General features: G+C 47.9%; 1 protein-coding gene across 2 annotated transcripts in view; it reads right to left on the bottom strand.

The window, feature by feature from the left end:
* Positions 1–20,365, bottom strand: part of Slc7a8 (solute carrier family 7 member 8) — a 57,846-nt gene that overhangs the window by 12,030 nt on the left and 25,451 nt on the right. For both annotated transcript variants that reach the window (XM_057786273.1, XM_057786274.1), the window contains exon 5: positions 556–681. In XM_057786273.1, coding sequence (XP_057642256.1) covers positions 556–681 — 126 coding nt within the window. The remainder of the gene's footprint in view (positions 1–555; positions 682–20,365) is intronic.

Raw genomic sequence — 20,365 nt, 5'->3', positions numbered from 1 at the left:
CACTCTGCCTTCCGAGCTGGGGGGCAGGCAGGAGGTGCTCCGGTTTGTCATCTCACTTTCTCCAAGAGGTAGTGACGCCACCGTGCAGAGCCCAGCGGTGCTGCGGGTCCCATGGAAACCAAATACAGATCAAATCCAATGGGCAATGTTGGCAGAGGCCTCAAGAATGCAGAGCTCTTTCCCCCGGAGATTATGAGTAATATTGAAATGCATAAGATTCTCCTCTTCTGGTCTTCATTTTAAGATATTAAGAAAGCACAACAGAAAATGTAAAAAACTTCTTCCCTGGGGTTATGCCAAAAGGGCAACTGAGTTCAGCAAACTGGGGCCCTTGCTTAGCTGTCGTGAGGAAAGTGTGGAGGGATGGATCTTTGTGAGATGGCGTATGGGAGTGGAGGTGGGGCGTCCCTAACCCTGAAAACAATTTCTCATCTCCTTTGTCAAGCAAATGGACAACAGAAGTGAGTCTAAGTCACGGCCAGGAAACCTCGGGATGCATCCAGGTGAAGGGTGGGTGAGGAGTTGTGCAGAGCCCTGTGGTCCCCACGACATTACCTTTGCATATCTGCACAACACCCATGATAATGATCAGGGCCAGGGCCAGGAGCTTCCCAGCAGTGAAGATGTCTTGAACCCGGGTGGCCCAGCGGACACTGGAGCAGTTGACCCAAGTCAGCAGCACTGAAATGACAACACCAGATACGGCCTCAGAGTCTGCAGGACACGCTGCCTCCCGACCTCACACCCACAGCCCCAGTGACCAGAAACTGGCTGGGTTAATAGGTTACAATGGGGATTACATGCCCCAAATTAGAGCTTGGTCAGAGCATTCATTCCCGGTTCAGGGCTAGGAGCCAGATAGGCAGGAACGTGTGGGCACTGACTCAGGAGACTTGTTCACGATCAGGGTACAGAACGGACTTCGGATTCCAGTTATTATCTGTTCGTGGGGAACGTCAAGCCACTAGTATAATCTTGGATATTGCCTCACTGAGTCAGGTTTTGGAGCAACAGAAGGTTAAGGACTTTTGTTACTTAGGTCATTAAAGTACAAAATTCACCTTACATCAACAAGCAGCAACAACAAAAAATTTGTGCCCTCCTGCTTTAGCCTCCTCTTGAAGTGTCTGAGGTACAGGTTTGTGCCACCACATCCACCTCAAAATCTACCTTCTTAAAGAGTACATTTTGGGACTGAATAAGCATGGGTTGAAACTGGATTCTCTGAACATGGCGGACAATGAAGGCTGATGAGAAGCCAAGGACAATGGCACTAGGTTTCGATCCTAATACATGAACTGGCTTTGTGGGAGCTTAGCCTGTTTGGACGCTCACCTTCCTGGACCTAGATAGAAGTGGGAGGAACTTGGTCTTCCCGCAGGGCAGGGAATTTGGTTTGCTCTTCAGTACCGAGAGGGAGGGGGAATGGAGTAGGGGGAGGAGAAGAGGAGTGGGGATAGGGGGAGGGGAGTGGGGGGAGGGGGCAATATATGGGAGGAGGGGGAGGGAAATGGGAAACGGGGAGCAGGTGGAAATTTTAATTGAAAAAGAATATAAAATAAATAAATAATAATAAAAAAAATTAAAAAAGTGTACATTTTGATGAGATTTGACAAATGGATTGTTAACCATGATCACACTCGATATCCCAGCATTCTAAAGATGTGCCTGTGTCCTGCTCCTGTGGATCACTTGTCCTCTTCCCCCACCATGGGTGACCACTAATCTTGAGTTTTGCTCCAAAATGTCACACAAAGGGAATTCTAGAATACCTAGGCTTTTGGATCTGACTTCTTACACTGAGATCTACTCATTTTGTTATATATTAACAGTTTGTTTTCACTGTTAGGTACTATTTATTTCTTATCTAGCTACAAGGTTGTTTTTTTCCATTCTGACGGCTACTCAGGTCCTGCCAGTTTGGTGTGATTATATATCTAAAGCTACCTACAAAGAAATGCGGTATGGAGGCCAGGCCTATAGACTGGCCTGGGTGAGGACACAGAAGCACTGTTGAGAGTTCGAGGCCAGTCTGGGTTACATAAAGAGTTTTGGCTAGCCTGGGCTATAGTATGACACCCTGTCTCAAAATACTAAGTTCTTATCAGCTGACCCCTCCAAGACCCCCAAACTTGTAAAGATCTGCACATGGTGGCATATAATTTTTTATATATACAGAAGAATATAATTTTAACAAAAGAGAAAAGTAAACTCTAGGCATTTGTCATCTTTCTGCCTAAAAATCAGAAAACAATAGAGACAAACTGTTGAACAGGCGGTTTCCCTGGACTGGGATGAAAATGTTTCTATCTATCTATCTATCTATCTATCTATCTATCTATCTATCTATCTATCTATCTATCTATCTATTTTTCCCGAGACAGGGTTTCTCTGTGAAACAGTCTCCTGGCTGTCCTGGAACTCGCTCCATACACCAGGCTGGCCTCGACCTCACAGAGATCCGCCTTACTCTGCCTCCCAGGTGCTGGGATTAAAGGTGCACACAACCACGCCTGGCAAAAGCATGATTCTTAATTTCCAGATTGTTGCAAACAATTTGTAGAGAACAAAGGGGAAAAGAATTTTCCTGGCTCTCCTTTTCCTGAAATAGTGGTAAGGGTACTCTCTAGTGTTCAGAAGTTGCCCACAGCACTGTGAAAAAAAAGAGGTCACTCCTGCCTTTCATGGCTCATTTGAATGCTGAGTCACAGTGACACCTTGTCTGCAAGTGCCTTCTAACTGCTCTAGGTCCTTGGGGACATGTCAACAATGCAGCAAGGTCCTGCATTACTAGCTATCTGTGATCTTCTTCCCTCCTCCCACCTTCCCCGATCTACCTGTTCGGTCCTTTGTCATTTTATTGATTCCAGACAGCACGCCCACAGGGTAAGCTATAGCAACCACATCTTACAGGCAAGGTGCAAGGTTTGTCCTTCCTGGAGGGAGCAGTCTTACACCATTTTGCTTATATCTCACTATTCATATTAAAGTTATCTGAGGCAGGGGGACTGCTCTGAGTTCAAGGCTACACTAGAGTACATATCAAGTACTGGGTTAGCCAGGGCTGCAGTTAAAATTCTGTCTTTAAAAAAATATATATAAAAATTATATATTATAATATATAAATATAAATTATATATAAATATATATTATATATATTTTGTTTTTTATATTTTTTACATCTTTAACTCCCAAGCATATTATCAGATAGCAGATGCGCAACAAATATTTAATAAAGAAAAAAAGTGCCATGATCCATTCGTTCTCCAATCTCTCTCTGAATTCCACAGCACATACCATTCTCCCTTATTCCCTTAGAATTTCATTAATCAGGGAGACAATCCCTAGTTGTTTTCATAGAGTTGAAAGAGTAAGGGAAAGACTGACTTTTGAGAGTAGAAACTCTTGATTCCTCACGCAAGAGCTATTAGTCAGGTTGCTACCATAGCTGAAGAATCAAAACATGTTCCTGGAAGAAGGATTTTAAGAGCCTGAACAGGGAGAACATTTTGTAAATACTTGAATGTTCCAGATGGACAGAGAGCTTGATAAATACACGTTTGGTTATCTTACTCAATTCACTAAGGATTTCAGGATCATGTGCCTGGTGACAATCCAGCCCGAATCACTCTCAACAACTTGACCATGACCTCGTCTTCTCCCCAGGGCCCTGAGAAACGCTGGGTACAAGGCCAGGTGTCCCATACCCAGCAGTCCAGGCAGCAACAGCAGCCGTGACTAAAGCGTGTAGGAGACTGGCTTTTTTTTTTTTTTTTACAAAGAAGACTAGAAGAACAAAATGCATGTAGCTAAGGGATGGGTAAGGATTTACAAAGTAAGGGCTTGCACCTTCATCCCTCAACCTCCCCAGAACAAAACTATCTTCCACCAAGGGGCGGCGAAGGCAGATGGAGATGACAGGAAAGTACTTGAGGAAAGGAAGAGCAGGACAAACCCACAGGAGTGCCTCATGCTAAGAGGGGGAATCGTTCCCTACGTGCTGGGACAGAAAACATAAAATCCTCTTTACAAGACTCAAGGAGGCTGAGGTGACTGAAGGGCAGGTGTTTTGTCTTGTTAATGTCTTCTGTTACCGCCAGCCTTCACAAGAACTCAGACCCTGACTAATGTTTAACCGTTGAGAAGTAAGACAACTGCTGAGGAACAGGGTTGGGCAGACTGCCTGTGCCCCCTAATCTCTCAGAACAATGCTGCCGGTCCAAGGCCTACCCTTCAGAGCACATGACCGAGAGAAGAGAGGGACTTTGAGTCTCCTGGTACAGCCAACAGCTTCCCTCACAGCAGCTGAAACTTGAGCCTCAACCAGAGAGGAAAGGTCAGAGAGTGAAGGCAGTACTGGCTGGGTGTTGGCCAAGGCCTTCCTGCAGAGGAGGCCTGGTGCAGCCCATCTGCCATCCAGCACCCCTTCCTGCTGCCAATGACTCTGTTCTCTCTGTCTCTGTGCAACTAGACCCTGAATTCTGTGCACCTGGAAGCTAGTAACTTCAGGAAAGCCACATGTAGATGTGACCAGTTGCACTATAGCCCGAAACATAACAGTTTCTACCCCCCTCCCACCTCTCTACACAAGGTCTACCATGGCCAGGTATACTAGTATGCAAATGAGCCAGAGAAAGCTAGACCTCGTTCTGCGAGCTTGTCATCCCAACACTCAGAAGGCTGAGGCTGGCTGACATGAGTCTGAGTCTAGCTTTGACTGCTTAGTGAGTTCCAGGTCAGCCTGAACTAGAGAGATTTTGTCTTAACTACTTCCCTCAACACTGGCTCCCAAATTCAAAACCAAACGAAAAAGGTGAGCACAAACAATGTTTTGGGAGCAGAGCTTCTACGGGACTCAGTGAGTATCCACCCGGGGTCAGCCCAGGGCTTCCTGTGGCAGGGGGAACTTTGTAGCTTTGGTCTAACTAGAAAAGGTACTGGAGAACTCTAGTTCTTGTCCATGGTAGCCTATTCTGAGGGGTTGCTGTACTCTGGAGCTCTGTGGAACTCCAGGCTTATCTGATTCTCTCTCTCTATCTTCTCTCTCTCTCTCTCTCTTTCTCTCTTTCTTTTTTTTGTTTCCTGAATTAAAAATAGAAAAGGAAAAAGTTGAAAAGACAGACCACTTAATAAGGTCCTGTCTGAGAGGAAGACAGTGATGGTAGAGTCTCTAAGGCAGGGGCTCTCAATCTTCCTGATGCTCCCTGATGTGGTGACTCCCTGATGTGGTGACTCCCTGATGTGGTGACTGCCTGAACCATAAGATTATTTTCATTGCTACTTCATAACTGTAAATTTGCTACTGTTGTGAATCATAATGTAAATGTTTAATATGCAGAATATCTGATACGTGACCCCATAAGGGCTCGTAATCCACATGTTGAGAACCATTGTTTTAGGGGATACAGCTCAGTGAAAGAGTGCTTAACTAGCATTCACGGGGTCCTAGGTCCAATTCCCAGTGCTGGTAAGAAAAACAACCCCAAACCAGAAAACAGTCACCTTGTTCCTGGCGGAGAAGGCATGCTTAGCCTCCCCTCACACCTGACCCTCACACTTGGATGCTTAGATAACACAGAAGTTTCTCCTTTACTTCCTTTGCATTGAAGAGGTAGCATCAGGCTTCTCCTAGGAAGGCAGAATGATAGCCATCCAAAAGATGGCAGCATTCTAATACGCAGGATGTGTAAATACTGAAAAGGAAATTTGTAATTGTGATTCAGTTAAGGATCTGGAGACACAGAGCTTATTTTGGTTTATCCGAATAAGCCCAAATGTAATTATAAGAGTCCTAACAAGAGGGAGACAAGAGGACTAGAGAGTTGGCTCAACAGTTAAGAGTACTGGCCATTCTTCCACAGGACCTGAGTTCAATTCCCAGCACCCACATGGCAGCTTACAGCTGTCTGCAACCCCTGTTCCAGGGAATCTGATGTCCTCATACAGACATGCATGTAGGAAAAACACCAATGTACATAAAATAAAAATAAATAAATTTAAAAAGAGGAAGATGAAAGCTGTAAAAAAAAATGAGTTGATGATGGAAATGAGGGAGGAATGGAATACGGAGAGGGGGAGGGGGAAGGAGAAGACAAAAGGGTCCATGGGGCAAGGAATACAGGAGGACCCTAGAAACTAAAACAACTTCTTAGAGGGATGCAGCCTTATGGACACTTGAGTTTAGGACTTCTGACCTCCAAGACTGTAGGACAACAAATTATGTTGTAGGATGTTTGTACACTGTGATTGGTGTGATAAAAAGCCGAACAGCCAATAGCTAGGCAGGAGGTAGAGGCCGGATTCCCGGGAGAGAAAGAAGAGGAGGAGGAATCTAGGGATGCAGGAGCCAGGAGACATGAGAGGGACAGGGGGTGCAAGATGAAAGTGAGCTAATGCCACATGGCAGAAGAGTGATTAAAATATGGGTTAACTTAAGTTATAAGAGCTATTTGAGACAAGCCTAAGCTAAGGTCAAGCTTTCATAATTAATAACAAGTCATTATTTGCAGGCTGGTGGCCGATGAGAAACTACTACAAATCTGTGCAGTCTGAAGCCACGTGAGATTGTGGTGATTTCACAAAGGAGCAGTTAAAGAGGAACCCAGGGACAGACACTGTGCGGAAACAGCAGAAAGCAGGACCTGGCTTCCACAAGAAAAGCTTTTAGAGAGCGACTGGGTGGGGCTGGGGTGTGGTTCAGTGGTGCAGTGTGCACTTACCATGTGCCCTGGGGTCAAACCCCGGCACCAAAACAGAAGCACTATAGGGAGCAGCGGGGGCAACGTACACCCCGGCTCCAGAGTCCAGCAGGAAGAGGAGGGCTCTCTAAACACGGACTAGAGAAGCTGAGGTCAGCAGTGCGCTGATGCGGTTGGCACACTTTCGTACGGCAAGATGACATTCCAGTTCTTCTGGTTGCCCAACCAAGCTGGGACCCCACAACTAGGGCAACACCCTCTGCTCTTCCTCTCTCGGTGACTGTCCTGCCATGGACAAGCGTGGCTTCCTTCTTCTGAGAGAAACCCACAGCACAGGACAATAGTCCTCCTCCATGTAATCCCAGTGGGCTCCTCCAAATCCCCCCCCCCCATATTCCAGATAGCTTCAGCTTCACATGGACAACCCCGCCCCCCAAACAAAACAAAAACAAAGACCACAGGTCCAACTTCTAGCAAGGCAAGTGGGTACAGAATATCAAGATGATCCCAGGCACGATCCCTTTGTTCTTTATCCCCTTGCTTGTCTGTTTGGAGACAGGGTTTCAAACATCCTAGGCTGGCTTCCAGCTCTATATGGAGCTGTGGATGAATCTGAACTGCCGTTCCTCCTGCCTCCATCTCCCAGTGCTGGGATTACAAGTGTGCACCTCAATGCCTGGCTTGTCCCCATTGTTTTGTGGGTCTCCTTATTTATCAAAGGTCATGAGAGGAGTTAAGAGGGAAAGCCAAGAGGCTGAGGCTGGGGCTCAACGGTAGAGTGGTTCTCTGCCTAAGGGAAGCCTTGGATTCAGTCCCTAATGCTGAGGAAAACAAACACCCAAGAGATGATTTCAAGAGCCCTGTGACTGATTTCATTCCTCAAGGGAGAGGTAGAAAGAGGTCATACAGTTGGTTGTTGTAGACACCAGACATACTTTGACAGAACCCATTCTGTGATTTCTCTAGGCTTAATTCGGTAGGTGGAAAGACACATGAGGTTTAGGGAAGACAGGGAGCATTTGTAGGGGGTGGAGTCGTTGATAGATTATAAACTATAGATAAAAGAGACAATTTAAAATTCACCTCTTGAGACCATTTGAAATAAAACACAGTGGTCAGTAGTATAAACTAATCTTCACTTAGAATGTTCTAAAAATAGGGAGCTGTGACGTTGCTTGGGATTCCTCAGAATATACAGTCAGGGCTATGCCTGGCGCTCTCAGTTCTGGTCAGAAGAAGACTGGGCGAGTTTGAATGTCAGGCGAGGGCACAAGGAGTAAGTAGAACTCAGAATGGCTAGTGTAAGGAGTGAAGTGGTCAGGAGGGGGAGGGGATTAGAAACTTAGAGGGAAGGAGATAGGAATGTTCCCTCAGAGAGATGTGGCAGTTTTAACTCCAACAGGTTTTCATAACTTGAAGTACGCAGAGCTACTGTATCTGCTCTGTGTCTAAAAACAGTCCACTGTATCCTGCGGAGATATTTTGTAATCTGTGTGTATTGTCTAAGACTTTAGGTGGTTAATTAAAAATGTTTATAAACATAAACTCAAAAAGAGAACATGAACAAGACTTGGTGCTACAGGTCTGTAATCCCAGCTACATGGGAGATGAGGCAGAAGGATGCGAGTTCAAAGCCTGCATGGACTACAAGAATGGATTTGAGGCCAGCCTGGGCAACTCGGTAAGACCCTATCTCAAAAAAGTAAAGAGGGCTACAGCTCTAATTCATGGCAGAGCATTTGCCTCCCATACACTAAGTCCTACATTCAACCACTGAAAATGAAGGCTGGAGTGATGTGATTTTCTCAGAATCATTCTGGCAGAGCAGACAGAGGCCGACTTAAGCAGCTGGGAAAGGGGGTGGGACAGGAAGTTGTGTGCTGCCTGACATGGGTGCGAGGAATCAACCCTGGTGCCATCTCTCCAGCTCTATAGAGTGGGTTTTAAAGAGGTTGTATCAGGCCAGTGGGATGGATCAATGGATGAAGGTACACACACATACACTCGTTTCTTTACAAGAGAGGGAGGCCACATCACATACCAGGCCATACTACGCACTGTTGCCCTGTCTGACTGACCCCTGGTACTTCTTCCTGTATTCCCAACTCTGCTCCCTTCATGCCTGCTTCTTCTCAATTCCCAACTGGTTTCTTCTTTTCTCATGCTCGTCCTCTACAACTCACCCACTCTGGAGCCTTGAACCCAAGCTATCTAGAAACGGGGGACAAGAGACCTCAGGATGGCGCAGGGGCTGTGGAGCTAGTGGATGAAAGACTGGACCAGAAGCTGAGATGCTCAACGGTGCCTCAGCCCCCAGAAATGGGAGGACAGTGAAGCAAATGGCTAGTTCATATGCTTTCAGCTGCTTACAGGGAATGCCCCACAGAAAGCTGCTGCTGCTGCTGACCTTCTCAGGGCCAGCAGAGAAGCCACTCATCGACACAGCCATTAGTGACCCTGCTAGGCAGTAGCTAATGAGATCCCAGAGCATGTTCTGAGTGAAGCGGTTTTGTTTTTTTTTGTTTTTTTTTTTTTTGAGACAGGGTTTCTTTGTGTAGCCTTTGATGTCCTGGAACTAGCTCTGTAGACCAGGCTGGCCTCAAACTCACAGAGATCCTCCTGCCTCTGCTTCCCAAATGCTGGGACTTCACTGTGCTGCTCAAGGAGTATCACAGGTTTTCTTTTGTTGTTGTTGTTTTGCTTTTTGCATGAAGGAACAATCCTATGAAACAGGGCTGGTAGTTGCCTGTGATGATGGGCAGATGGGGGTGTGTAGGCTGACCACTTCTCTTCCCCAGAAGAAAGCTGACAAGGTCCAGACCATCCTTACCCAGTACTAAGAAGCTATTTTCAAGTGTGCCATGCCTCTGGATGTGGACTCTGGCTTCCTGTTGATCAAAGGGTCATTCTATACCATTCTCAGGAAGAAGCCACAAACACGCTCCTCAATCTCCACCCTGTCCAACCGGCTGCTGGCCCTGAAGCTGTCCATCCAGGCTGACAGTGCAAACGGGGATGAGGCTATTTGGAGAGAGGGCTCGATGACTTGTTTAGAGATAAATGGACCAGATATGTAGTCAATGCTCTACTCTCTAGCTAGGTCTGCAGGTCTGTGCCCCACTCCCCAGATGCGTATTTCTAGCCTCTGAAGAATGACCTTAAGGGATCCAAACCTCGTTTTATACGAGTAAATAAGACCCCAGCTATTGAGCGGCAAAATCACGATGGGTGTTTCATCATCCAGTAATCATTCCTTTCCTGTCACCCGCCTCCTCAGCTTCTGCTGGAGGTACCCATGCTCACTGCTGTAGTGTGGAACTGAGGCAGTCACCCAAAGATACTGGCCTGGCCCCAATCCAGGTGACACTCTGAGCAGCAGGGAACAGCCAGGCTGATCCTCAGAAGCCCTTTCCCGTGAGTGACTTGAATTTCTGCCCTTATGTCACAAACCCCACATTCCCTCTGAGCTTGGGGAACCCCATTTACGTTTATGTGTGTATGTATGTGTTTACAGTCTCATGTAGTCCAGGCTGGCTCCGAACTGCTGAACCTCCTGTCTGCACCTCCCAAGTGAGGAGACTACAGGTGTGCCCCACCACAGCTGCTCTCTCTCTCTCTCTCTCGCTCTCTCTCTCTCTCTGGATGCATGAATGTGTGGGACCGTGTGTATGCGCACACGTGTGAGGAAGCATGCATACGCATGAGGGCAAGGGGCCAACATCCGGTAGATGTCTTTATTGTTTCCCCCCTACTTTTTGGCCTAGGGTCTCTCGCTGAAACTGGAGCTCACCAACTGGCTAAACTGGCCCGCCAGGCAAGCTCCAGATCCTCCTGTCTTTGCCTCTGGCGCTGGGACTACACATTTACCTCTGGCTTTTTACATGGATGCTGTGGGGATGGGAGCTGAGGTCCTCGTGCTTATGCAGCAAGCACTTTCCTCATGAATCATCTTTCTAGTCCTCTGTGATTTTTTTTAAAGATAGAATATTCCTATGTAGTTCAGGTTGACTTTGAACTCACTTCAGTCCCAAGAGTTCCACTGTTTTAGTTATATGCCATCATGCCTGGCTTAGTTTGAATTTCTTAATCAGGACAGAACTGGAGGCAGCTTGGGAAAGCTTATTGATGTTTAATATTGCCAGAAGTAGGCTTCTCCTCATCTTTTTAGGGAAGTTAAAACAGTGTTGTGTAGAAGGGGAAGAAGGAACGACTGGGGCACATACCTGTAATCCCAGCACTTAGGAGGCAGAGGCAGAGACAGAGGCAAATCTGAGGCCAGCCCATTTTATATACTGAGTTCTAGGGTAGCTATGATTATATAAAGAGACCCCGTCTCAAAGAAAGGAAGAAAGAAAGGAAGGAAGGAAGACAGACAGACAGAAAGACAGACAGAAAGGGAGAGGCCGTGGAGGATGAGTGGGTGTACCAGAGGCAATAAAGACAGATGGTAAAGAAGGGAGACTATGAGAACCGGTGTAGGGAGCAAAGGGGAAGTAAGGCAAATAAGACAGAAAAGGAGGCAGAGAGGAGCAGACGGGAGGAAGGTGAAAGCCAGGACAGAAAGAGAAAGATGCAAGGCAATAAGCAGACAGCTGCTGAAAAAGGGAAGCAGTGACGTCACTCTGTAGAAACCAGAACACCCTGTTCCTCTCCAGAACTTCAAAATAAGCACCTTTCCAGGATGGAGCATTCAGCCGACTGAACCAGCTATAAATCTCACCTGGCCAGGGTGAGTGGGGTGCCAGGAAGGCTGGTGCCATGGTCTCACCTTAGGCCAGGGCACACACTTCTCTGCTGTGCTCTGGCCAACAACCCCTGCTTCTGTGGCAGAAGGACAAGGTATCTGTGTGCACAGCCCTGCAGGGTGTCCATGAGGCTGCTGGGATACGGTCCCAGTGGACGGAGAGGGTGTGACCACATTTAGCTCTGCGATAGGCTGGACAAGGGGTGCTTGGCTGCTTCCACCACTCAGAGGAAGAACTGGGCACGTGTTTCTAATCGTGGAAATACTGGGCACGTCTAACCTCATCCCTTTCCAGATCTAGGAGGGAACTGTTGCTGGCTGCCAAAAGGCACTGATAGGCAGAGAAAATAGTGCTTGGGGTTCTAAGGCACACAACCTGAGGTGGAGATAAGATCCGGTTCTGCCCAGAAAGCTGCAGGACTGAGCAACTGGTGTCTTAAAGAGGTTTAAGTGGATGGATGGGTGCAGAGTAGGAGGGGAAGACAGGGAACTAGCTTCCAAGAACTACCCCGATATCACCCCCAGTGAAACCTTTTTCTTCTTTTCTTTCTCTTTCTTCCTTCCTTTTTTTTCTCCCCCCTTTGGCAGGATTTCATGGAACTGAAGCAAGACTCCAATTCACTGTGTGGCTGAGTCTGGCTGGGAACTCTTGATCCTCCTGCAGCTGCCTCCCTAGTGTTGGGAACACAAGTGTGTGCCACCACCTGGAGACAGTTCTCACATGGGGTGAGGAGCCACATCATAAAGCCTTCAGGCACCCTGCGTACCTACAACAAACGCTGGCATTGTTGAACATGTGGTACGACGTGACTGCAGGAAGCTATAGATGTAAATAACCCGACGGCCGAGACAAAGCATCAAAACAGAGCCACGACATCCCAACAATCAAAGCGGCCTTTCTTCATGAATGACGCTTTGATCCTGAGACCTGCTATGAAGTATGCAGTGGTGGTTTGGTTTTGAAATAGATTTTGCCCACCAAAGCGGAATATATGTTCCTTCCCAAGTCGCTTTCATCTTCTTGCACTGATAATTTAGAAACCTCAGAGCTCCCTTTTATAGGAAGAAGAGGGTCTTGGTGCGGTTTCCTCTCCGCTTCAAGGACAAGCTCTCAGAGGAGGAGAGTGGCTAGCTGACAGCCTGTATTTCTGGAGGTCGTGCCTGGCACAGCTTCTCCTGGACACTTGGAGCTCCTGCTGTGCCACCTCCTCCTCTCTTCTCCTTTCTTCATGGCCTTTCCTCTCAAGTGCCAGAAGCTAGACCTGGAGTTTCTGCTGAATCACCACTTAGTACTTCGTTTAGCCAAGAAGTCTGAATACCTCACTCAGCATTTTCTGAGAGCTGAGTACTTCTTTCTTCAGTGCTGGCTAAACGTGGCTCTGAGCTGGGCGGGGCAGTAGAGAGGGTAGAAACGACATGCCATGCCACGCCACCCATGGAGCCTCATTTTAACCCGACTCCTCACTTTCCAACTGTGTCTGAAGTTTCTTGTCTCATTTCCCAGCTCTCAGAGCTGATGCCTTGGACACCGAGCAAGGTTGATGCCTGCTTCTGCTGGGTCTAAGCTGCTCGGCAGGGTTTGTCCGGCTCTTTATCATACTCAGTCTTGGGGAGCCGGGGTGGGTCGTAGGAGGTCCGGTAGGTTCCCAGACTGGGAAGCTTGTGGACTTGGTGTTCACCAAGATGTATAAACCTGGACCATGCTGTAAGTTCCCGAGATGGTTCAGCTATCCCAACTGTGACGGTGGCTAACATTCAAACTTAAACTCGCTAACCTTGTCCCTTGCATTCAGTAGCAGGAGGGCCCCACCCTCATAATTCCTTAAGTCCCCTGAGTGCATGGTCTCTGGCATTTGATGTAAATCTGGCATAGAACGTTAATCCTGAAAAGCTCACCACACCTCTAGCATATGATTTTATAAATCACAGCCATGGGTTCCCCTGGGAAACCTAAGTGAGCCCCGAGAACGGCAACAGAAGGGTAGAGGGAATCCAAGCTGGTTTGACACAAGTAAGGAAAGGAATCTTCCTGCTGGAAGCGGGACTCCTGAAGATTTGGTTCAGGAACCCTTGGGTTTCTTCCTCGTTTCCACAAACAGGGTGGAACCAGTCACGGAAACAAGCCGTTCATTCTGCCATGTTCAGAGTGGGAGCTTTAGCAAACTCCAGTCCAGGAGCGAAAAGAAAGGCAGGATCTAGGAGAGATGCTGACAGAGGCTGGAAAGGGAGGTGACCTGGGTCAGAGACAGCCAAGCACAGTGAGACCAGACAGAGGTTCTTCTCAGGAGGCCAGGGACAGCCAAACCCTGGCCTGAGGACAGGCAGGACACAAACCAGCAGCTCCAAGTGTCTGAAACCAATGGGTCTCTAGGGAACATGGCCACCGAGGTCTCTGTGATACAGGCAATTGCTTACTATGACATATAAAATATAAAGCCCCGTGCTACTAGTTATTCTGTTTATCGGAGATCAAAACCGAGTCCCTGATAGACACATATGGTCACTATGACTGAGACACCCTGATTTCCAGGGCAACAGGAAACAGAAACACCTCAGAGGCCTGACAGGAAATGGAGGCAAAATAGCACTAAGATGTGGGCATTTACTCTGGCCCTGTCGTCAAAGTCCAAAGGCACAGGGGATGCCTTCTTCGAGTCCTGGTAAAGGCTCTTGAGAGTGAGGGATGGCAGGGACAGCGGTCAACCACCCGCACCAGAGAACACTGAAATAAGACCTAGTGCCGTCCTTGATTTATTTACATAGAACCCCTTAAAGGAAACATGTGTGCTCTTTGGATCTTCCACCTAATCCTGTTGATCATTTTTGTATATTTTTAGACAGGGTCTCACTATGTAGTACTGGCTAGCCTGGGCTAGTGATGTACACCTGGGGGGCCTCTAACTCACAGAGATCAGTCTGCTGCTGCCTCCCGAGTGGTTGTGTTAAAGGCATGTACCACCACACTCAACAATCCTGGAAACGTCGAATCCATTAACTTCTTTCTATACCCACCATGAGTCACCTCACGGACAGTTCTAACCTGGATTCCTGTAACTCCAGTGCAATCAGCTTCCTTGCCCCTGGCCTTTCTCCCAAGGGCCACCCATTCTTTCCTGTGCAGCAGAGTCCTCTAAATGCAACTCTGGTAGTGTTACTGTTTTGAAATCCTTCAGTGCCTTCCTCCTTTACCTTGGGGTACAGCTGACCCCTTCAGGATTGGGTCCCCACTTTTGTTGTATTTCTTTGTTTTTCATTTTTAGACAGAGTTTCTCTAGGTAGCCCTGGATATCCTGAACATCCTGGATATGTAGACCAGGTTGGCCCTGAACTCACAGAGGTCCTCCTGCCTCTGCCTACTGAGTACTGGGATTAAGGGTACGCACCACCAAGCTTGGTCTTGATATTTCTTACTGTTTATTCTATGATGTGGTGATATTAAACAGCCTGCAGTCCCATCAAAAGGACCACATTTAAGAACATTTTCCTGCTCCAGCCCATTCAGTTTTCCAATCTGTGCTGGACACTGCCTGTCCAATGGTTTGGTTTAGAGTCTCACTCTGTAGCCCAGGTTAGCCCAGAGCTCATCTTGTAGTCCAGGATGGCCTTAAACTTGTGACAGTTCTCCTGCCTTAGCCTATGAATGCTGGGATTGTGTGTGTATATCACGACACCTGGCAAAATAAAGTTTTTTTTTCTGCTTTTGTATCATGCCTACTAAGAACAGTCTCTGGTGTATTATGGGTATTTAGTAACTATTGGACAGTGTGGTGAGTCTCATCTCTCTAGTACTTCCCAAGAAGGAAGTGTTTTCCAGTTACTAGTTTTTTTTCCTTCACTTTGTCTTGGTGCTGGGGATCAAACCAAGAGCTTTGTGCTGCTAGTCAGGTGTTCACCACTGAGTCACATTCCCACCTCTGGTCACACTTCTTTATGGTGGCCGTTTTAGCAGAATCCTGGGATAGCCACCTGGAGGAAGACTTCTGAGCAGAAACCTGCTCAGTACCCAGCAGGACCCGGGGAGTACCTGGAAGGCAGAGGCAGAGAGAACACATTCCAGCTGCCCATCGTCACCCAGCACGGGGCATGACTAACTTACGCACTTCATTCTCACTTACAAGGCACCCCAGACTCCTACTCCTCAGTGCTAAAAAGGTTGCTTCCGCCCCTACAATGTCCTGCTTCCGACAGACCAGCATCTCTGTGAGACCAGTTTTTGTTCAGGCCACCACCACTTTCTCAGTCTGGACAAATGTTTGGCCTGTTTCTATGTTTCACTGTCTTCTTTGATCCAAGTGTGAACTTTATCACATGCTATTCTTCAACAAATCATGTGTTCCTGCTCAAATGCCTTAGGAGTTCCTCTTTCTTAGGTATATATGAGCTGTTCTTTCTTGCCGAATATAACCCTCAAGTCCTTCAAACTCTGCTATTGTCTACTGGCTAGAGAAGTCTTCAGGGGGCAAGGGAAAGGCAAGAAGGGAGAGCCACCCAGGCATCATTTGGGCATAAGAAGTTTGAGTCTAGAGAACGTGAAGGTTCAAGAGAAGATGAACAGGGGATTTAGATCCTGCTGAAGCCTCTGTGTCAAGGGATTAATTTGCAGAAGGCTTGCAAAACAGGGCAGCGTCCTGCTCCAGGCAGCGGGGGCCTCTGCGGAGGGATTGAGAGTGACTCAGGCCTAGAAGAAATGCTTGAAGTTCTTCCCCTTCCAAAGAGCTCAGGGAATGGGGAGAAGTCTGCAGCCTAGGAGCAGCAATCTCTTAGGAATCTCTGCGGAGGGATGGAATCTCTTAGGAATCTCTGTGGGGAGATGGAGCCCAGGATAAGAAGTTTTCCCCTTCAGCTATGCAGGCAGGGTGCTCCCTGCTACGTGCTCCTTTCTCCACAGGGCGAGAAGAAGGAATTTCTGTAGGGCGAGATCTCCAAGCAGTTCGTGAGTGACAGCACTGTCATTAAAACGTTGGGCAGTGACTTTAGTCCCAAAAGAAAAGGAATGAAGCCAGGGACTATCTTAAATGCATGCCGATCTCCAAGAGAAGAAAGAGAGGCAGAAACCAAAAGGTTGGGAAACGGGATTCTTAGAGGAGGGCTAGGGTGTGGCTTGGTGGTAGAAATCTTACTTAGCGCATGTTTGAGACCTTGGGTTCATCCCCAGCACACACCTCCAAGCCCTGACCAAGACTCAGAGGACAGACTATGAAAGGACGCCATGTATACCCAGCGCCCATTGAGCCACTGCAGCCACTGTGTTTATGACAGTTGTTAAATGAAGGTTACAGGAGGCCATGTTTGCTCTGAGCCCCTGCACTAGGGCCCCAACAGCAGGCCGAACCTCAAAATGAAGTCATCCGTGCTTCAGTAAACTTTATCCGACCTTCTGAGGCTCAGGATTAGAGAGATAACAGCCACAGTTTCCAAAGATGTCACATTCAATCAGTATGACAAATTCCCCCTGCTCTAACCCATATAAAAAGGAATAATCTGAACTGACTTGATGGTAAGCTAATCAGCTGCTTCTTGTCACCATGTCTCCTATGCCTTAATTTATAAGGACAGTAGCTGTGAATTACTGATCTGCTTTTTCGACTTTTGTTTCTGCTGTCTTCAAGCCCTTCTCTGTCTATAAAAACCAACCTTATCTGCTAGGACATTAGAAATCTTATTCTTTTTGTTTCCAGGGTAAAAAAAAATATATGCTTGTGTGTGTGTGTTGCACACTTTTATGTGCATGCACGCGGGAGTTCCAGGAGGCCAGGCCAGGGTGTGTGAGTCCCTTGAGCTAGGGTTATATATAGATGGCTGTGAGTCACCAAAGTGACGCCGTTGCCGGGAAGTGAACGCTGGTTCCCTCTGAGAGCAGCAAGGGTGCTTAACTGCTGCTGAGCCATCTCTCCACACTCCCAGGACTTAGTGTGTTTCGTGGAAAGAATTGCTTCCTGATTATATAGAAGACAAATCAAACTTAAGTGGGATTTTGAAGTTGCTGGTGTGCACCAGTGGGTATCTGGGAGGCTTGAGGCAGGAGAATCGCTTGGGCCCTAGACCAGCTAACTCATTTGAATTTTGTCTTTTAACTTTAGAAAGTCACCGAACACCCAGAAGATGGGCCCACACGACAGAAGGGCGAGCTGGAGAGGCAGCAGCCGACAGCAGCCATACACCTCATTACACCTCAGTAGATGGGTTAGAATGGGGGGACCTGTCCTCCATAAGCAGGGCGCAGGCGTAGGGCGAGGGCAGCGAGGAGGTGTGTCACTAGGACTCTTTTATAACTTATTTCATGGTTCTACTGGAACTTTGTAGATAACCAAGAGAAACAAATCACAAAAGCAGGCACGTCCAAACCGAGTTTTAACCCACTCCCCCCAATATGCTTGCTCGGGGAGGCCAGAGAGAAAGGCTTTTCATCAAATTAAAATGTAAAATGCTTTCTTTTATTACTGCCTGGTGACCAGGGATATTCTGCTGACTCAGCAGCAAGTAATCAGCTTTGACCTAAATAATAGAATAACTCAAACAGCGCTGTGGTGGTTGCACAAGCAGGTCCAAATCTGCAGTTCCTTCTTTTCCTCTTGTCCTCTTCCCCCACCCCCTCCAGGCTCTGGGCAGGCAAGTCGGTTACATCAGGTTCTTTCTGCCTCTCCACCCCTATTTTCCTTGTCCCAACTTCATTTCTCTTCAGAAATTCTTTTCTTCAGAAAACCATTTCTTCAGAAAACCATTTCTTCCAAAAACGATCCCACCCCAGCACTGGACCCAGGCTTTGCCACACCCACTCTCTTTTGTGCCCCACATTACAGACCAGTGACTGACTTCTCCACCAAGGGTGGCCCTTTCTTCAAACCTCTCATGACTCAGTAGGTCCAGCCAATCATCAGCCAAATAAGACAACGAAAAGCAAAGTTTCCGGCATAACTGTCCCCACCCCCCACATCCATGCTTTGTACTGGCCGGTGTTGTGTGCTAACTTGACACCAGCTACAGTCATCACAGGTAGGAGCCTCAGTTGAGAAAATGCCCCGATGAAAGTGAGTCATTTTCTCATTTAGTGATCAATAGGGGAGGGCCCCACCCCTGGTGGGTGGTGCCATCCTTGGGTTGGTGGTCCTGGGTTCTCTAAGAATATGGGCTGAGCAAGCCATGGAGACAAGCCAGTAAGCAGTTCCCCTCTGTGGCCTCTGCATCAGCTCCTGCCTCCAGGATCCTGCCCTGATGAGCAATAGTGCTGAAGTGTACGGCAAATAAATCCTTTCCTCATCAGCTTGCTCTCTGGTTATGGTGTTTCACTGCAGCAATAGAAACCCTAACTAAGACACTCTCTGCTGCTTCTCTCAAAAGTATGCTGAAGCTGGGTGACATCCTGCCTCCACTTTTACAGAGACTGTTTCACAGAGCTGGGTGACCCGGCACCTGCTGAGAGGACAGGAGACACTGGATGACAGTGGCCATGCTGGGAATGAGTACTGGAATAAGATGTCACAATACCAGGGTTCTGGTGGCACCCTCACCCACGGGAAACTCAGCCTTCAGGAACCTGAGGCAGGAGAATGATATGTTCAAAGCTAGGCTACATAGTAAATTCAAAGGTGGCTTGGGTTACATGGTAGAGCCCTGTCATAGAGCAGGACATGGAACTGGCCAGACATGACAGGGGAAAGCCACAGGTTCAAGGTCTGGAGGATAGCCTGGTCAATACAATGAGTTTCAGGGTAGCCGGAAAAATATATAAAGTTTCAGGCCAACCAGGGCTACCTGCTACATAGCAAAATCACATCTCAAAAGCTCCCTTGCCCCAAAGATGCCAGCATCATGAAGCATGGCATCGACGAATTGTTTTCAACACGGGCTGCCCCGAGAGACTATTGAAGAAGGCTCCAACGTGGGCTTTTAATAAAGTACTAGTAGAGAGGTGGTGCTTATGAATCCCGCGTCAGAGAGGCTGGGGCAGGAAGGCTGCCGCAAGTTTGAAATCAGCCTGGCCTACATAGCAAATTCAAAGCTAACTTGGGCTAGATAGTGAGACCCCACCCTCTATTTCCCAAAGCAAAACGACATTCAACAAACCAGAGACCGGAACCTCTGTACACAGGCTCAGATCATCTGGGACCTGTTTTCCATCTCTGGGAGTCCCCTAACGGAGTTTAAGATTTTCCTGCTGGAATACTATCTAGACACACATCTCAAGGATAGTGAAAAATGACTGTTCCCGGCGGACAAGACTGGCTCTGCTCAGTTGGAGCCACTCTCCTTGCAGCTCCACTTTAGGATGCAGGGGAGGGCCACGGAGACTTTATTAGCTCTTTGAAGGCAGGAAAGGGAGACAGCAAGTGTCTCCGGTTCTTCTTGACTTGTCTGGGCAGTGTCCAGGGAGGGCAGGCATGGAGTGCACTGTCTGCTGCCTGCCTCTCTGGAGCTGGCTGGAGAAGAGCTCATTTTACCTCCTGGAAGGGCTGGGACCGTCCTAGCCGGGGCAGGGTGTATGTGTGTGCGCACAGACCTCACGACTTCAGTCACTGTGCAAAGTGTCAAACCCGTGGCAGTCTGTGGTAAAGGAACAGCATAGTGTGGTCTGGTTCCTCTCCTGGGCGGGGGGAGGGAGCCTCACAGCTGTGGAGCTCTGGGTTTCTAGGAGAGGGTCAGAGGAGCCCTCTGGCCTGAGACTTTGGTAGCATCAGCGGGAAGGAGGAAGCTGACTCTGTGCACAAGACACCGACACAGCAGCTGCCACTCATGTGCTCTCTCCTTCCCCCCTCATTAGCTAGGCTGAAGGCAGAAGCAGCTACTTCTCCTGCATTCCTCCACTGCCCCCAGCTCTAGCTCCAGCTATGAAGCAAGTTAGTGATCCTAATACCCATATACCCCAACTCTCCGAGGTACAGAAAGATCTGTGCTCCTAACAGACACCCTCCTGATGCACACACAG

Source organism: Chionomys nivalis, chromosome 12 (genome assembly GCF_950005125.1).
Source record: "Chionomys nivalis chromosome 12, mChiNiv1.1, whole genome shotgun sequence".
NCBI classification, from domain to species: Eukaryota; Metazoa; Chordata; class Mammalia; order Rodentia; family Cricetidae; genus Chionomys; species Chionomys nivalis.
The sequence above is the reverse complement of the archived record's forward strand: the minus strand, read 5'-3'. Positions and strand labels throughout refer to the sequence as shown.